The following is an 18,588-nucleotide window of genomic DNA, read 5'->3' as shown; positions in this document are numbered from 1 at the left end:
ATGCTTCTGATCTCATGTTTCAAATGTTCTAAACGTCCGCTGGTGAATAGAGGCAGTGATCTAATAAGAATGTCCTTAGGGCTTTAATAAAAAGTGAGAATGATAAAATAATTTTTATCTTTTATGTAGACCTATTCTAAATTTTTATCACACTATTAGTAATGGAAATTTTAAAAGCTGATGTCCTTATTGACTGGACATTGAACTTTTCTTTTTGCATTGTATCATGCTCACAGATATTGAAGATTTTCTCTATGAATTCCACAGACAAAACAACATGGTTAGCATATGGACAAGAGAACAAACATGAATTTTAATGGACCCAATGTAGCAATTTTATGTGTAAATTAAAAATATATTTTCAATTTTGTAAATTCTGATCTAAAAAGTCTCTTTGAAACTTTTCCCCAGATGAATTAGCAATAACAAACAGACAGCCTATATAGACTTCAAACACTGTAATATCTGTCCAGTACGTAGAATCCAAAATTAAAAACACAACATTAACTGCATCAATGACAAAAATTTACATAATCATTCAGTTTCTGAAGCACACCAATGAAAAGTATTTGCAAAATTTGACTACACGGTTTTAGATGTTACCTAAGGAAACTTCAATTGAATTATATTCTCACAATGCAATGGTAAACTTTTTTTAATAAAAAAAAGTGTTTTGACACAAAAACATGTTCCTGTGAAAGTTGTCAGCAGAAGAGTTATTGTGCTAGCACAAAAAGACAAGAATGGTTAAACACTACAGATTCTACAATGTTTTTATCTTCTTTATTGTAGGCACCATAAGCACATATTTATTAAATGATAGTGAATAAAAACTGTAATTTGGCAGTTCCATTCTTAGTGTCCAAACTGGTAAGTAGACCTGTTCATTTTGTCCATGCTCTGAATGAATGTTTCAAATCCTTCATGTTATTTTAATATTTATATTTATTATTTAGGTTCACAAAAAAATATTCCTTCATTGGTCTGTGAAACTGTTAGTTGGTCTACAGCTTTATTCTTCGGGAATGTTTACAGATGGGATTTGTACTGGCACAAGTACACATGGCACTTATACGTGCCTTTGGGATGTACATTGTAATGTGTATGAGCTTGCTACTTGCAAGTCATACATGTATGACTCTGTGTTTATGTCTGTTGATTTGTATCAGTGCGTTTGGTGGTGTAGATCTGCTTAGAGTTTGTGATAGCTTTTCAAAAGTATGCAAAAGACTTCACATTTTTATGTGCTGATGTGCCTGATCTTTTGAATGGAGAAAGGAAAGAAAGGCACAGGAAGTGCAAATGGTGGCAACAATAGTTCCTTCACAAACATGCTACCTGTGGAACTTACATAATGCTCGTTCAAGAACTAACTCTTGAAGAAAGCACATATTTCAAAAAATGTGTCAGAATGGTCATGGAAGATTTTAGCTATTTCCTGTCTCTTGTGGCTTCTCTTGTGTCCAGAACAAACACAAACTTTCAGGAAGCAAGAGCACAAGAGGATCAGTTGGCAATGACCAACATATTTTTGGCCACTGAGGATTCCTTCTCCACTCTAATGTACTTTCATAGAACATCAAAAAACTCAACATGCAGTATTATTCATCAGGTTTACAAGGTAATTGTGCAAGTTTTATCCCAGGAAGGGAAGGTAGGACTGATGTTATTAAATTCCTAACTTATAATAATAATAATAATAATAATAATAATAGAATGTATAACAATTATATAATTCTTAAACTTATTCTTATTCTTATTAATTGTAGCAAAGCTTAACATATACCTTGCCCTATAAATTTTCCAAATTTTGCTAACAATGAGCTAATTTTTAGTGCTTTGGAACTATTGGCTTACTTCTGCCAGTAATACAACATTAAATTTCTGATGACACCTTCTGCATAACGAACATATCCAACAATATAAATTTGTGTTTTATTTTATTCATTCCCATTCAAATGAAAAATTCATGGACAGCAGTTAGCATCAGTAGAAAATGGAGAAATACAGGAGGGATATCGAAACAATTCTGCAAGTTGCATATTAAGTAGACTGTGGTTTGTCGCTTGCATATAGCAAAGATGAACAAGACAACTCTTGTGACACTTATTTGTTTCTGTTTCACTTCAACTAACTCACTGGGCTACTATAAAAAACCATTCTCTTAAACTATGTAACAGTGTAACAATATTAACATAACTGACATAATTGTAATACTGTCAGTCACTACATTCACCAGTTCTTCATTTATCTCCTGCAAATATTTTCTAACTTGACCATTATTCTTGTATGGCCATTTTCAAACAGAAATCTTTATTTGTTGGTAATTAATTCTCCAAAGTGGGTAAACTGGTCCAGTTTTGCTTTCTTGGTCTTTTGTGGCTACTTCAGGTAGCCATGCACACATGAGGAGTGCTTTCTTGAGCGTAGGAATGGTGGCTTTTAATTGTGACTGTCTGGAACTTAATGTGTCTTCTTTATGGTAAGTAGCAATCCATTTTTTCCTGCGTTATTGTAAAATCAGGCTACAGTGCAATCTTTCGTTTCATTGGCCACATTCCTCTCCACAGAGCAAAAACTCTTGAGTGTCTTACTCAGTCTCTCATCTGTCGCAATGCTCTGGAATGTGAACTTCCACCCCATAATGTCACAAAACTTAATCAGATCCTCATCCTCCAATGATCTCACGTTCCGTATGAGGACAGCTTAAGTGTGACTTCATTCACCCTTCAGAATATTTGCCTTACGCTTTCTTCCTCGCTTTCTCTTCCCATGACAAAAGAAATATTAAAAATGCTGAAAGCTAAGAATACAACAACTTTTTTTTTTTTTAATGTGGACTGTCTATAAGCTTTCCCTATTTGCTCCTGTATGGTAAACGGATGCTTAGTTCAACAATATTATTTTAAGCTTTTTTTCCACTTATCCTTTTCACACCTCATAATTTGCTCAAAAAATACAAATAAGCAACAAAGGCCAATCTCTAAGGCAGTTTTATAGAATGCACTTACCGATTTAATGGTCTGCAGCAACTGCTCTTCAGCCTTGCTAAAAAGAGCACGGCTGCGAACAGCTGCTACGATTTCAGGGTGGAGATTTCGCATGGCAGCCACGGCGACACGTGAGACAGCTTGGTCATACAGCAAGGCGTACCAGCGCTGCTGGATTTCTTGCACAGTGAAGCGGCACGAGAATTTAGTAGCTCGGTGCACTGTTCGCAAATCACTGGTCTGTGAAACAAGACATTCCTCAGATACCAAGTGAGGCAATATATATATATATAAAACAGAAAGAAACTTCCACATGGGAAAAATATATTAAAAACAAAGATTCCAAGACTTACCAAGCGGGAAAGCGCCGGCAGACAGGCACATGAACAAAACACACAAACACACACACAGAATTAGAGCTTTCGCAACTGGCAGTTGCTTCGTCAGGAAAGAGGGAAGGAGAGGGAAAAATGAAAGGATGTGGGTTTTAAGGGAGAGGGTAAGGAGTCATTCCAATCCCGGGAGCGAAAAGACTTACCTTAGGGGGAAAAAAAGGATCGCCCCCACACACACACACACACACACACACACACACACACACACACACACACACACACATACACAGACACAAGCAGACATGGGAATGTAAATAAAATTTAATGGGGTTGCTGTAGGGATGTTGTGAGGTTGACATGGTATTAGAAGGTGGAAAGGGTAATATGAGGTTAAAGTGAAAATAAATAGCAGACATATTTGTCTGCTTGTGTCTGTGTATGTGCGGATGGATATGTGTGTGTGTGTGTGTGTGCGCGCGAGTGTACACCTGTCCTTTTTTTCCCCTAAAGGAAGTCTTTCCGCTCCCGGGATTGGAATGACTCCTTACCCTCTCCCTTAAAACCCACATCCTTTCATTTTTCCCTCTCCTTCCCTCTTTCCTGACGAAGCAACTGCCAGTTGCGAAAGCTCTAATTCTGTGTGTGTGTTTGTGTGTTTTGTTCATGTGCCTGTCTGCCAGCGCTTTCCCGCTTGGTAAGTCTTGGAATCTTTGTTTTTAATATATATATAAAAGAGGGAAACATTCCACGTGGGAAAAATATATCTAAAAACAAAGATGATGTGACTTACCAAACAAAAGTGCTGGCAGGTCGATAGACACACAAACAAACACAAACATATACACAAAATTCGCGCTTTCGCAACCAGCGATTGCTTCGTCAGGAAAGAGGGAAGAAGAGGGAAAGATTAAAGTATGTGGATTTTAAGGGAGAGGGTAAGGAGTCATTCCAATCCCGGGAGCGGAAAGACTTACCTTAGGGGGAAAAAAGGATAGGTATACACTCGCACACACACGTCCATCTGCACATACACAGACACAAGCAGACATTTGTAAAGACAAAGTGTTTTGGCAGGGATGTCAGTCGAGGCGGAAGTACAGAGGCAAAGAAGTTGTTGAAAGACAGGTGAGGTATGAGCGGCAACAACTTGAAATTAGCGGAGGTTGAGGCCTGGCGGATATCGAAAAGAGAGGATATACTGAAGGGCAAGTTCCCATCTCCGTAGTTCTGACAGGTTGGTGTTAGTGGGAAGTATCCAGATAACTCTGACGGTGTAACACTGTGCCAAGATGTGCTGGCCGTGCACCAGGGCATGTTTAGCTACAGGGTGATCCTCATTACCAACAAACACTGTCTGCCTGTGTCCATTCATGCAAATGGACAGTTTGTTGCTGGTCATTCCCACATAGAAAGCTTCACAGTGTAGGCAGGTCAGTTGGTGAATCACGTGGGTGCTTTCACACGTGGCTCTGCCTTTGATCGTGTACACCTTCCGGGTTACAGGACTGGAGTACGTGGTGGTGGGTGGGTGCAAGAGACAGGTTTTACACTGGGGGCGGTTACAAGGGTAGGAGCCGAAGGGTAGGGATAGTGGTTTGGGAATTTCATAGGGATGAACTAAGAGGTGACGAAGGTTAGGTGGACGGCAAAAAGACACTCTTGGTGGAGTGGGGAGGATTTCATGAAGGATGGATCTCATTTCAGGGCAGGATTTGAGGAAGTCGTATCCCTGCTAGAGAGCCACATTCAGAGTCTGATCCAGTCCCGGGAAGTATCCTGTCACAAGTGGGGCACTTTTGTGGTGGTTCTGTGGGAAGTTCTAGGTTTGAGGGGATGAGGAAGTGGCTCTGGTTATTTGCTTCTGTACCAGGTCGGGAGGTTAGTTGCGGGATGCGAAAGCTGTTTTCAGGTTGTTGGTGTAATGGTTCAAGGATTCCGGACTGGAGCAGATTCGTTTGCCACGAAGACCTAGGCTGTAGGGAAGGGACCGTTTTATATGGAATGGGTGGCAGCTGTCATAATGGAGGTACTGTTGCTTGTTGGTGGGTTTGATACGGACGGACGTGTGAAGCTGGCCACTGGACAGATGGAGTTCGACGTCAAGGAAAGTTGCATGAGTTTTGGAGTAGGACCAGGTGAATCTGATGGAACCAAAGGAGTTGAGGTTGGAGAGGAAATACTGGAGTTGTTCTTCACTGTGAGTCCAGATCATGAAGATGTCATCAATAAATCTGTACCAAACTTTGGGTTGGCAGGCCTGGGTAACCATTAAGGCTTCCCCTAAGCGACTCATGAATAGGTTGGTGTACGAGTGGGCCATGGAGGTATACATGACTGGACCTCAAGTATAGGTGGTAAAAGCAAGGACTCCAGTTCGGAAAGAAGGTAGCAGACATGAACAGCAATTGGAAGCCTGACCTGGGACGCCAATGCTGGAGGTGAACCGCCGTGGGCGGGAAAAGGAGATGGTAATTCGGATGTGCAGGAGAACTACGAATGTGTGCAAGTTAAATGGCGAGCAGTTGTGCATGCCTAACCTGCAATGGAGGGACTCTGGCCTCCACCAGGATGCTAGTAACCAGACTTGTCCTAAAAGCTCCTGTCACTAGGCAAATGCCACAGAGGTGTACTGGGTTGAGTAAACGCAATGCTCAGGGCGCCGCCGAACCATAAACCAGACTCCCATAGTCAAGGCAGGATTGAACAAGGACTGCAGCAGCATAGAGCAATCTGCTGCCCAGTTGGTGTTGCTCAAGCGGCAGAAGGCATAGAGGTGCTGCTATCACTTCTGCTTAAGCTGACGAAGCCATTAAGGTAAAGTTCTGGTTATGGATGAATGGTATGATTTTGCAGCCGAAAACTAGAAACCGCGGGCTAGAGCCCATGACTGCAGCTTGTGGATGGCTCCCTGTACATGCCGCTCATCAACACCAAAACTGGTGGAGTAGCACAAAATGCAGACATCGTCTGCATACAGGGAAGGTGAGATGGACAGTCCTACAGCTGCTGCTGGACCATTAATACCCACTAAAAATAGAGATACACTCAATACAGAGCCCTGTGGGGCCCAATTCTCCTTGATATTGGGGGAACTATGGAAGTCACTATGTTGGACACAGAAAGTACGAAGCAACAGGAAATTTTGGATGAAAAAAAAAACGGGAGGGGGCCTCTGAGAGCCCACTCGTGTAAAGTGGCAACGATATGATGTCGCCAGGTTGTTTCACACACTTTTCGTAAATAAAAAAGATGGCAACTAAGTGTTGGCATCTGGAAAAGGCTGTTCAGATGGCAGACTCGAGGGACATAAGATTATCAGTGGTAGAGCGACCCTGGCGGAAGCCGTCCAGACATGGAGCCATGGAGCCAGTAAGCCACGTGACTCCAGGATCCGACCCAACCCAACTGCTGACACGTCATATGTTCCAGCAATGTTACTTATAATCCGTCTTGATTGCAAAATATTTATTCACATGACCAGTTTCACTTCCTTTAGAACCACCTTCAGATCTGAAATGACAATGATACTAATTTACTATTACACAAATGCAAGCCTAGGAAAATAGAGGAAGCCGCTTGGCAGAATTCTGCACAGACCATAACAAACTTGGTTCAAGAACCATTAAAGAAGGTTGTATATACGGAAGAAGCCTGGATATACTGGAAGGTGTTAGACAGATTACAAAATGTTAAGACAGAGATTAAGGAACTAGGTTTTAAATTGTAAGACATTTCCAGGGATAGATGTGGACTGTCCGCAATCTATTGGTTATGAACTGTGGATTAAAACTGAAGAAACTGCAAAAAGGTGAGAATTTAAGGAGATAAATTGAAAGAACGAGAGGTTGTAGAGAGCTTCAGGGAGAGCATTAGGGAACAATTGACAAGAATGGGGGAAAGAAATACAGTAGAAGAAGAATGGGTAGCTTTGAGAGATGAAATAGTAAAAGCAGCAGACGATAAAGTAGGTAAAAAGACGAGGGCTAATAGAAATCTCTGGGTAACAGAAGAGAGATCGAATTTAACTGATGAAAGGAGAAAATACAAAAATGCAGCAAGTGAAGCAGGGAAAAATGAATACAAACATCTCAAAAATGAGATTGACAGGAAGTGCAAAATGGCTAAGCAGGGTTGGCTAGAGGACAAATGTAAGGATGTAGAGGCTTATCTCACTAGGGGTAAGATTGATACTGCCTACAGGAAAATTGAAGAGACTTTGGAGAGAAAAAAGAACCACTTGCATGAATATCAGGAGCTCAGATGGAAACCCAGTTCTAAGCAAGGATGAGAAAGCAGAAAGAAGGAAAGAGTATATAGAGGGTCTACACAAGGGTGACGTTTGTGTGGACAATACTATGGAAATGGAAGAGGAGGTAGTAGAAGATAATATGGGAGATATGATACTGTGTGAAGAGTTTGACAGAGCACAGAAAGACCTAAGTCAAAACAAGGCTCCAGGAGTAGACAACATTCCATTAAAACTACTAACAGCCTTGGGAGAGCCAGCCATGACAAAACTCTACCATCTGGTGAGCAAGATGTATGAGATAGGCGAAATACCCTCAGACTTCAAGAAGAATATAGTAATTCCAATCCCAAAGAAAGCAGGAGCTGACAGATGTGAAAATTACCGAACTGTCAGTTTAATAAGCCATGGCTGCAAAATACTAACACAAATTCTTTACAGACAAATGGAAAAACTGGTAGAAGCCGACCTCAGGGAAGATCAATTTGGATTCCGTTGAAATGTTGGAACACGTGAGGCAATACTGACCCTACGACTTATCTTCGAAGCTAGATTAAGGAAAGGCAAGACTACATTTCTAACATTTGTAGACTTAGAGAAAGAATTTGACAATGTTGATTGGAATACTCTCTTTCATATTCTTAAGGTGGCAAGGGTAAAATACAGGGAGCGAAAGGTTATTTACAATTCGTACAGAAACCATATGGCAGTAATAAGAGTCAAGAGGCATGAAAGGGAAGCAGTGGTTGGGAAGGGAGTGAGATAGGGTTGTAGCCTATCCCCGATGTTACTCAATCTTTATTTGAGCAAGCAGTAAAGGAAACAAAAGAAAAATTCAGAGTAGGAATTAAAACCCATGGAGAAGAAATAAAAACTTTTAGGTTCGGCGATGACATTGTAATTCTGTCAGCGACAGCAAAGGACCTGTAAGGGCAGCTAAACAGAATGGACAATATCTTGAAAGGAGGATATAAGATGAACATCAACAAAAGCAAAATAAGGATAATAGAATGTAGTCTAATTAAATCAGGTGATGCTGCGGGAATTAGATTAGGAAATGAGATGCTTAAAGTAGTAAATGAGTTTTGCTGTTTGGGGAGCAGAATAACTCACGATGTTCGAAGTAAAGAGGATATAAAATGCAGACTGGCAATGGCAGGGAAAGTGTTTCTGAAGAAGAGAAATTTGTTAACATCGAGTATAGATTTAAGTGTCAGGAAGGTGTTTCTGAAAGTGTTTGTGTAGAGTGTAGTTATATATGGAAGTGAAATGTGGATGATAAATAGTTTAGACAAGAAGAGAATAGAAGCTTTCAAAATGTGGTGCTACAGAAGAATGCTGATGATTAGATGGATAAGTCACACAACTAATGAGGAGGTATTGAATAGAATTGGGGAGAAGAGAAATTTGTGGCACAACTTGACTAGAAGAAGGGATCAGTTTGCAGGACATATTCTGAGGCATCAAGGAATCCCCAATTTAGTATTGGAGGGTAGCGTGGAGGGTAAAAATCGTACAGGGAGACCAAGAGATGAATACACTAAGCAGATTCTGAAGGATGTAGGTTGCAGTAGGTACTGGGAGATGAGGAAGCTTGCACAGGATAGAGTAGCATGGAGAGCTGCATCAAACCAGTCTCTGGACTGAAGACAACAACAACAACAACAACAACAACAACGTAAGTATATTAAACTGGCAGTAAAATGTAAATTTGTTTACACACATTTACCTCAGTAACATAAAGACAGCTGTTCTTTACACCCTGCTGCTGGGGGTTAGAATAGGCCCGAGGTATTCCTGCCTGTTGTAAGAGGCGACTAAAAGGAGTCTCACATGTTTCAGCCTTTATGTGATGGTCCCCTGTAGGGTTTGACTTCTATTTTTCAAAATTTTCCTGAAGAGCTAGCCAATTGGGGAACGGCACCTTACTTGGTGTATCGTGTCCATCATGCACTGAGACCTATTGCATCCTTCGTCCGCATGGACCTGCACTTATGCTCGTTCTCCAAATGTTGGACGAGGTCACCCTCCTGGATGCATATTTTTCCATCAACTGTGCAGTATCATTTTCTACGCTGACAATGATAATGGACTTGTTTGCTTGGTTGCACCTGATATCCAGCACAGTAGCCAGTCCATTGCAGTGGGGCTACCATGTACCCTGTTGGTTGTAGCCCCCTCTATGCTGATGCGTGCACCATTAACTCCCCACATATGCCGGGGAGTAGGTGCCTGTCACCCTGGGGCATCTGGACTCCCAGCAATGGCCATCCTGCCAGGTGACCTGTGTTGTGGCTGGGTGGCACCCGTGGGGAGGACCCCATTGTTGGAGTGGGTGACATCAGGGTGGATGACGCGCTATGAAGCGTAGTACATCATCTCTTGCTGGTGGTCAAACACAGTAGTCTCTAAGTGTTCACAGGCTCAATTCAGTGCACAGAAGTATGACCCCAAAGCATTCCCCTCTTTGGCCACACCATGGGAGAAACGTCAGGCTAAGGATGGGAGCAGCTCTTATTCGCTCCAGTACCTTGTATATTTGACAGATGGTGGGGAATCTTTCATGACAAAGCCTCAGTTTTTTGTTGAGCATTTAGATGACAAGTTCGGGGAGGTGGAGGGCTTGTGCAAAATGAGATCTGGTTCAGTCGTGATCAAAACAGTATCCTATTCCCAGTCACGGGTGTTACTCACTTGTGACAAGCTGGAGGATGTTCCTATAACCATCATGCCCCATAAGAGCTTAAATGTGGTCCATGGTATCATATTTCACAGGGACTTTCTTTTGCACTCTGACGAATAGCTGCTTGACAATTTAGAGTGGCGAAGTGTACATTTTGTTCAGCATGTCCACCGGGGTCTGAGGAATAATCAGGTTACTACCAGTGCCTTCATCTTGGCCTTCAAGGGTGATACATTACCCGAGAACATCAAGGTGATGGTCTACCGCTGTGATGTAAAGCCCTATATCCCTCCCTCAATGCAGTGCTGTAAGTGCTGGAAGTGCGGCCATATGTCTTTGTGCTAGACTTTCAGCGTCACATGCTGAGATTGCGGACACCCATCACATCTCGATACTCCATGTGCCCTGCCTCCCATCTGTGTCAACTGCGGAGAGCACCATTTGCATTGCTCAGCTGACTGCAGTACTCTCCAGAAAGAAAGGAAAATCATTGAGTACAAGACCCTGGACTGACTAGCGTAAATTGAGACTAAGAGGCAATTTGAATGCAGACATCCTGTATTTGTGACATTGTCTTACACCGCCGCTACAACAGCTCTAGCCCAATCAGCTCCGCCAACCCCAGTCACCTCTCTGAGCCGGAAGACTACACCTGCCCCCTTGATGGTGGTGGCCACTTCCCTCCCTGTTGCTCCTGCACAACCTACTTCTGGAGAAATTCCCCCCCCCCCCCACCCCCCACCCCAACCATTGGGGATATTAGTCCCTGCCTCTGCACTGGAGAAGCGTAAGTCTTCTTTGGCTCCTCTCGCTAGGAAGGGTCCCTTGGGTCACTCTCTTCCCAGGTTTCTGCTAGGGGGAAAGATGACACCCGCCAGTGGCTGAAGAGTCTAAAAGCAGCTGGTCACAGGGCTTCACGCTCGTCCTCAGACCTGATGACTGAATCAGTGACGTCCTTCCAGCCAGGGAAACCCAAGGAGCAACGAGAGAAATAGAAGATCCCAAGAGCAAGGGAATTGTGGTGGCGCCCACACCACCACTACCTACAAACTCTGTGTCTGTGGATGAGGTGGAGATTCTGGCATTCGTTGAAGACCTAGATCTCGCCGGGCCCTCCGACACAATGGATATAGACTGCTCAGCCAATAAGTCAGTGCTAACAGGTGAGCCTGAGGTATAAACTGCCTAATTGAATGTTCCATGCCTTCCCAGTCTCATGATGACACCATCCTCCAGTGGAATTGTGGCAGTTTTTTCCACTGCCTGGCTATAAGGGATATTACAGGAACCTTAGTGACTATAATCCAGTGCCAAATGGACTTTGCATTTATGTCCTAAACCCAGTCTGTAGTGAAACTGTGCTCCTTCACACCCCTCTTGAATCTGTGGCTGTCAGAATAAGGACGACGCAAGAAATAAGTGTTTGCAATGTATATCTTCCTCCAGATGGTGCAGTACACCTGAACATATTAGCTGTACTGATTGATTTTAACGCCCATAACCCCTTGTGGGGTGACGCCATGCTTAATGGCCGAGGCACAGAAGTCGAAACTTCCATATTCACCTACTACGTTTCCTTCTCTTCCTTTTCCTACTATCAAATTCCAGTCACCCATGACAATTAAATTTTCATCTCCCTTCACTATCTGAATAATTTCTTTTATCTCATCATATATTTCATCAATCTCTTCGTCAGCTGCGGAGCTTGTTGGCATATAAACTTGCACTACTGTGGTAGGCATGGGCTTCCTATCTATCTTGGCCACAATAATGCATTCACTATGCTGTTTGTAGTAGCTTACCCGCATCCCTACCTTTTTTTATTCATTATTAAACCTACTCCTGCATTATTACATTCTATGAGCTAAATCACTGTTTAATTAAACAATAATAAAATAAACTCTAACTGTGACATTTAAGTGTTACCCCATGTTAGTAACCTACTGGAAGTATTAGACAGAGCAGTTGCATCAGATCCACAAAAACCACTTGTTTGATTACTAATTATTCCATAGATAACTGCATCAGTGTGTGATTGTGACGAAAGCTTGGAATCTGGGTCATTTCTGGCACAGGCTGTAAATTTGTTCTCACCTAGCTCGCTGTTGATTTTGTACAACTGCTACTCAGTTGCATGTATGACAACAACTTATCAGTGCATTAGCTGAAACAGAAGTGAAGGAATAGGAGTGGACTTTTTAAAAAAAATGGAATGGTACCGATCAATGTTTTTTTCTGGTTGGTGTACTTTCCACATAGGTGCGCCCACTCGAGGGTTAAGGAGATTGTCCATGGAGAGTGCAGTGCCGTAGCGGCCACCTGCAGACAGAAGTTGTTATAACATCAGATGCCGACTAATTTAAACCAGACTACAGAGTCATTCATGTTTTTAGTTTCGAGATCTATCCCATTCTACCTTCGGTGGTAAAGAGTAATGACTCTTCTCTTGAAAGAGCTATAGGTCTACAAACAAAGATTTCATCAAAACTTATAAAGTAATTGATGGTACCTTTTCTAGTAAAGTAATTAGAGAAAAACAAAGCTGTACAAACAAATGAAGTGTTTTCTATGTGCAATACAAGGGTGCTTACCAGCTGAACATTGGTAATCAGAGCTAGATCATCAGTGGGCTTCCAACGACCGAGATCCTTCGTGGCGACTGAATGGGAATGGCGCGGCCTCTTATTGCGACGACTACCAGCTGAGCCCCCTGTGCGTCCACTGGCCGAACCGCCCGTGCGCCTCTGCCGATTTTCAGGTGGCACGGACACAGTCGAGGAAGGAGTGACAGTACTGGCTGGAGTAGTCGCAGCAGAACTCATTGCCTCTGCAGTACAACAAGTTATAGTATGAATTTACCTGAGTTATAGACCATAAGAATTGTAACTTCATGACAATTTTGGAGCAAGAGAATGAAGAAAACACAAATTGTTTCTTAACACATGATTCATGCATTTAATATTTCTAGTTTTAAACTACCTTCATGTAAACAATGTTGTCCTGTTACCGTTTTATCCATTCTACTTTGCAACTATAACCTTTTGGCAACAGAGGTAGATATTAATGGTCATACATTGACTCAAAAACATGTTTAAGATTTCTAGGCATCCAGCTGTGTATGAAGTTACTATGGAGTCGGCACATGAATAAAGTAATCATGAAGCTCACTTCAGTGTATTATGCACTTTGAAGAATCTCCCATTGTATTGGCGTAAAGACTTCATCATTGATGAACCAAAACTGTCAAGGGTAGAAACTTGAAATTTGGAGAGGGTGTCTACCTTATACTGTAGGGCGTTTTCAAATTCAACTCCTAAGGGGTGAAATAGGGAGTGAAAGATTTCTTTGAAAATATGCCACTATTAAGGCAATTTTTAAGCTAGACACACGGAAATTGTTATTTGCTTTCTCGCTCAGAAATAAAGAAATACACGTTTCAGTGTGTGTGGAAATTTTATCTCTATGGAAGAGAAACAGTGGATGAAAGTTTTTTTTATCATTACTAAATAACTTCTAAAGTATATTTAAAAGCAACATCTATGAAAATTGGTATCTGACTTCTTGGATACAAATAAAAAATTGTGTGTTTCAGTGTTTTTGGAAATTCAGTCACCCAGGGGGTGAAATAGGGTACAAAGTGTTTTATGAAAATATTTCACTATGAAACCATTTTTAAAGCAAAATCAATAAAAATATGTATTTGGCCATCACTGTTTTTGGAAATTCAACGTCCTGAGGCTGTGAAAGAGAGGATAAAATTTATTAAGAAAATATTTCATTATATTAAAAAAAAATTAAAAGTAAATCTTGAAAATTGGTATTTCACTTCTCAGTTAGGCCTAGATAATAAGAAATATGCTTTAGAGAATGAAAGTTCCTACAGAAATTTCTCCACAAGATCGCATAAGGCACAATTAACAAAAACCTCGGTTTCCAGATACCAGAAATGCGATGATGATGATGATGATGATGATGATGATGATGTGTTTAAAGGGGCTACACTACTGGGTCATCGGCCCCTCCTTATGAGAGAAACACATGAAAAGGTAAAAAGCGTAATAATAAAACAAAGATTCCAAGACTTACCAAGCGGGAAAGCGCCGGTAGATACGCACAATGAATAAAACACACACACACACACACACACACACACACACACACAGAATTTTGAGCTTTCGCAACCGGTGGCTACTTCGTCAGGAAAGAGGGAAGGAAAAGGAAAGATGAAAGGATGTGGGTTTTAAGGGAGAGGGTAAGGAGTCATTCCAATCCCAGGAGCGGAAAGACTTACCTTAGGGGGAAAAAAGGATAGGTATATAATCGCGCGCGCGCGCGCGCGCGCGTTGCACACACACGCGCGCGCGCGTTGCACACACAGCCATTGGAATGTAAATAAAATTTAATGGGGTCGTTGTAGGGATGTTGTGAGGTTGACATGGTATTAGAAGGTGGAAAGGGTAATATGAGGTTAAAGTGAAAATAAATAGAAATTTATATAGGGAGAGATAAAGGTGTGAAAAAAGTCGAAAAAGTGTTGGTTTGAGATGAGATATGTTGATCCTGTGCTGAACTTAGGTTGGTGAACAACAATGGGTGCAAAGGTTAGGTAGTTGTGTTGTCTCCAAAACACGTTAAAGCGTGGGGAAATTCAGGAAAATTTCGAAAAAAAATTCTCGAAAAAAGTTACGAAAGAAAAAACAAAAATATTTCGAAAAAGTTTCGAAAAAGATTTCCAAAAAAAAAATTCGGAAAAGTTTTTCGAATAAAATCTCGAAAAATATGCGTGTAAATGTATTCAAAGGGCTGGTTTTGTACTGGCAGGTTATGAGAATGAGGCTAACAATTGTTTGATGAAGAAATAATAACGTTTAAACCTGTGGGAAGCTGCTAAAAAATGATCGGTTATGTGGGATAAAACGGGAATGGCAATAAAACGAAAGTTGTTGGAATAGCTGAGATGGTTGTTTAATGGGTGAAAGGAACTGAAGCTGTGAAACAGTATTCACGAGTTTACACGAAATGTTTGTAAACTTGGAACAGTGGATGTTATAGCAGCGGTTATGTTGTTGAAAACGTTAAAAATTTTTAGGCTATGGTTTGGAAGTAAATTACGTACTATTGAGTATAATTAGGCAGGATAAAATGTATGGTAGATTACGGAAAAAGGGAAGATGAATACAAAGTGAAACTAATTGTACAAACAAAAAGAGAAAGTAAGATGATAGAGAAGATTTCGAAATGCAACAGAGACAATAACAAGCGTAATTGTTGGGTTCAAATTAATGATGATGTAAATAAAATAGAAAGAAACTTCCACATGGGAAAAATATATTAAAAACAAAGATTCCAAGACTTACCAAGCGGGAAAGGGCCGGTAGATAGGCACAATGAATAAAACACACAAACACACACACAGAATTTGAACTTTCGCAACCGGCGGCTGCTTCGTCAGGAAAGAGGGAAGGAAAAGGAAAGATGAAAGGATGTGGGTTTTAAGGGAGAGGGTAAGGAGTCATTCCAATCCCGGGAGCGGAAAGACTTACCTTAGGGGGAAAAAAGGATAGATAGATAGACACACACACACACACACACACACACACACACACACAGAGACCAGTCCTTTGAATACATTTACACGCATATTTTTCGAGATTTTATTCGAAAAACTTTTCCGAATTTTTTTTTTTGGGAAATATTTTCGAAACTTTTTTCAAAAAAATTTGTTTTTTTCTTTCGTAACTTTTTTTGAGAAATTTTTTCGAAATTTTCCTGAATTTCCCCACGCTTTAACGTGTTTTGGAGACAACACAACTACCTAACCTTTGCACCCATTGTTGTTCACCAACCTAAGTTCAGCACAGGATCAACATAGCTCATCTCAAACCAACACTTTTTCGACTTTTTTTCACTCCTTTATCTCTCCATATATAAATTTCTATTTATTTTCACTTTAACCTCATATTACCCTTTCCACCTTCTAATACCATGTCAACCTCACAACATCCCTACAGCAATCCCATTAAATTTTATTTACATTCCCATGTCTGCTTGTGTCTGTGTATGTATGTATGTGTGTGTGTGTGGGGGGGGGGGGGGGGGGGGGGCGATCCTTTTTTTCCCCCTAAGGTAAGTCTTTTCGCTCCCGGGATTGGAATGACTCCTTACCCTCTCCCTTAAAACCCACATCCTTTCATCTTTCCTTTTCCTTCCCTCTTTCCTGACGAAGCAGCCGCCGGTTGCGAAAGCTCAAATTCTGTGTGTGTGTTTGTGTGTTTTATTCATTGTGCCTATCTACCAGCACTTTCCCGCTTGGTAAGTCTTGGAATCTTTGTTTTTAATATATTTTTCCCATATGGAAGTTTCTTTACGACTTGGCTGCTCAAGCTATATAAGCAAGCCAAAGAGTTTTAAAAGTTCACGACAGCAGTTGTAACTTGATAGGGAAAAGAAAATAGAGACAGCCTCGGCAGCATCTTACATAAAAGGATCTAAATACACAAGGTGAGAGGGGTAGCAAGCAACCAGCAGTCACTTGATGGGTTCCCACCATAGGGGGAGGTTCTCATCCCCACAACAATCCGTAACACTGGAAATGGAGGAAACTTATAGATTAGAGTAATATACGCTCACCCTCAGGAAATTCAACACTTTGGCAGTGACTGTCAAGGCATCTGCAAGCATCTGAGTTAGTGAGGTAGGCAAGTTGAGAGTGTGCCACAGGTAGGCCAGCAGGACACACTTGACGATAACATGTGCTATCATCAGTAGAATAGTGCAGCTGCAGTGAGGAGGATCTTCCTGACACAGAAGGAACTCTTGAGTGATTGTAGTGTGGCCGATGTATATTCCGCACAATACAATGGCACCTTTCAGAGAGGCCTGGGAAGATGTATGCCCTTTAATCATTCTCAACTTGTTTTGGGTCATAGTAGCCTGCTACTCCAATTCCCATAACCTCACAACATTGCATCAAAATTGTAATCTTAAGCCTGTGCCCGGTATCCTGACGTCAAATTGATCTCCCGTAATTGCGTCTTTAACTAGATGGTTGGCGAGTTCATTTCCTGGAATGCCTGTGTGGCTCGGTGTCCAAATGAAGATAACCGCCTTTCTAGAGCTGTGGAGGTCAGCCAGTAGGTCCTGGATGTTGGTGGCCAAAAGATTTTTGGGATAGCACTGGGTTATGCCTTTTAAGCAATTCATGGAATCGCTACAGAACAGAAAATTTTTTCGTGGCCTGGGATTTGACGTACCGCAAAGCCTGAGAGATGGCAACTATCTCTGCAGTGTATATGCTGCAGGAACTTTTCAGAGAGTGCTTCTCGTGTCCCCCTGCATACATAACTGACCCTATTGTTGACTTTCGAACCATCTGTGTAGCGGTAACTGAATTAGATTAAGTATGGAGGATTGAAAGAAACAGGTGTCGGAGATCGGTAGGATCAGCATTCTTCTTAGGGCCACGAAAGAGGTCCATCTGTATCACAAGACAAGGAGCAGCTCATGGGGGATGTCCAGAGGGAGCTCTAGGAACACAGACTAACGAAGGCTGTTGGCAGTCCTTCAGTAGATTATCAAGTCGAATCCCAGCTGGTCATCCCAGTTTTGGGCAATGCGCAAATAGTCTGAACTGGTGGTTGTGGAGCAGAGTGGAGTGACACAGGCGGGTAGGCATCTGACAGATTGTGACTGCATAACTTGCCAGAAGCTACTGTCGTCTAATGCTTGGTGGTGGGACACCGGCTTCCATCAGTACGCTGTCAACAGGGCTCATACGGAAGGATCCCACAGTCAACCACATGCCAGTCTGGTGAACAGGGTCCAGTAGGTTCAGTACAGATGGTACTGTCAACCCATAGGCAATGCATCCAGTCCGAGCAGGATAAAATCAGCACTTTGTAAAATCGCAGAACTGTGCGGTCCACACTCCATGAGGAGTGACTAAGAAAACAGACAGCATTCAGCTTCTTCATGCAAGCTGCCTCGATTTGGTAGACATGAGGCAGCCAAGTTAGCTTTGTGGTCAAATAAAATACCTAAGGATTGGAATGTTTCAATGACGTCAAGTAACTGGTCACCAAGATAAATTTTGGGAGTGGGTGCACAGCCCAGAGTCAACAGAAATGCGTAACTCTTGATTTTGTAGGAGAAAATTGATAGTTGTGATTCGTACCCTATCATGGACTCTCCAGACAGCCCCCTGAAGTTTGTATTCGGCAATGCACAGTGATGCAGAGGCATAGTGCAGGTAAGGATCATCCACAGACAGTGACAGAGAGACTGTGGGGCACACTGCATTTACAATACCACTGCTGGCAATAACAAACAGTGTAA

At 41.8% G+C, this 18,588-nt stretch overlaps 1 protein-coding gene across 7 annotated transcripts in view; it reads right to left on the bottom strand.

Annotated features, from left to right (window-relative positions):
- Positions 1–18,588, bottom strand: part of LOC126284032 (microspherule protein 1) — a 152,482-nt gene that overhangs the window by 98,361 nt on the left and 35,533 nt on the right. For all 7 annotated transcript variants that reach the window (XM_049982586.1, XM_049982589.1, XM_049982588.1 and 4 more), the window contains 2 exons: positions 12,846–13,081; positions 3,012–3,230 (listed from right to left, as the gene is read on the bottom strand). In XM_049982586.1, coding sequence (XP_049838543.1) covers positions 3,012–3,230; positions 12,846–13,081 — 455 coding nt within the window. The remainder of the gene's footprint in view (positions 1–3,011; positions 3,231–12,845; positions 13,082–18,588) is intronic.

Source organism: Schistocerca gregaria, chromosome 8, assembly GCF_023897955.1.
Source record: "Schistocerca gregaria isolate iqSchGreg1 chromosome 8, iqSchGreg1.2, whole genome shotgun sequence".
Lineage (NCBI taxonomy): Eukaryota > Metazoa > Arthropoda > Insecta > Orthoptera > Acrididae > Schistocerca > Schistocerca gregaria.
This window is presented reverse-complemented; position numbering and strand designations above follow the sequence as displayed.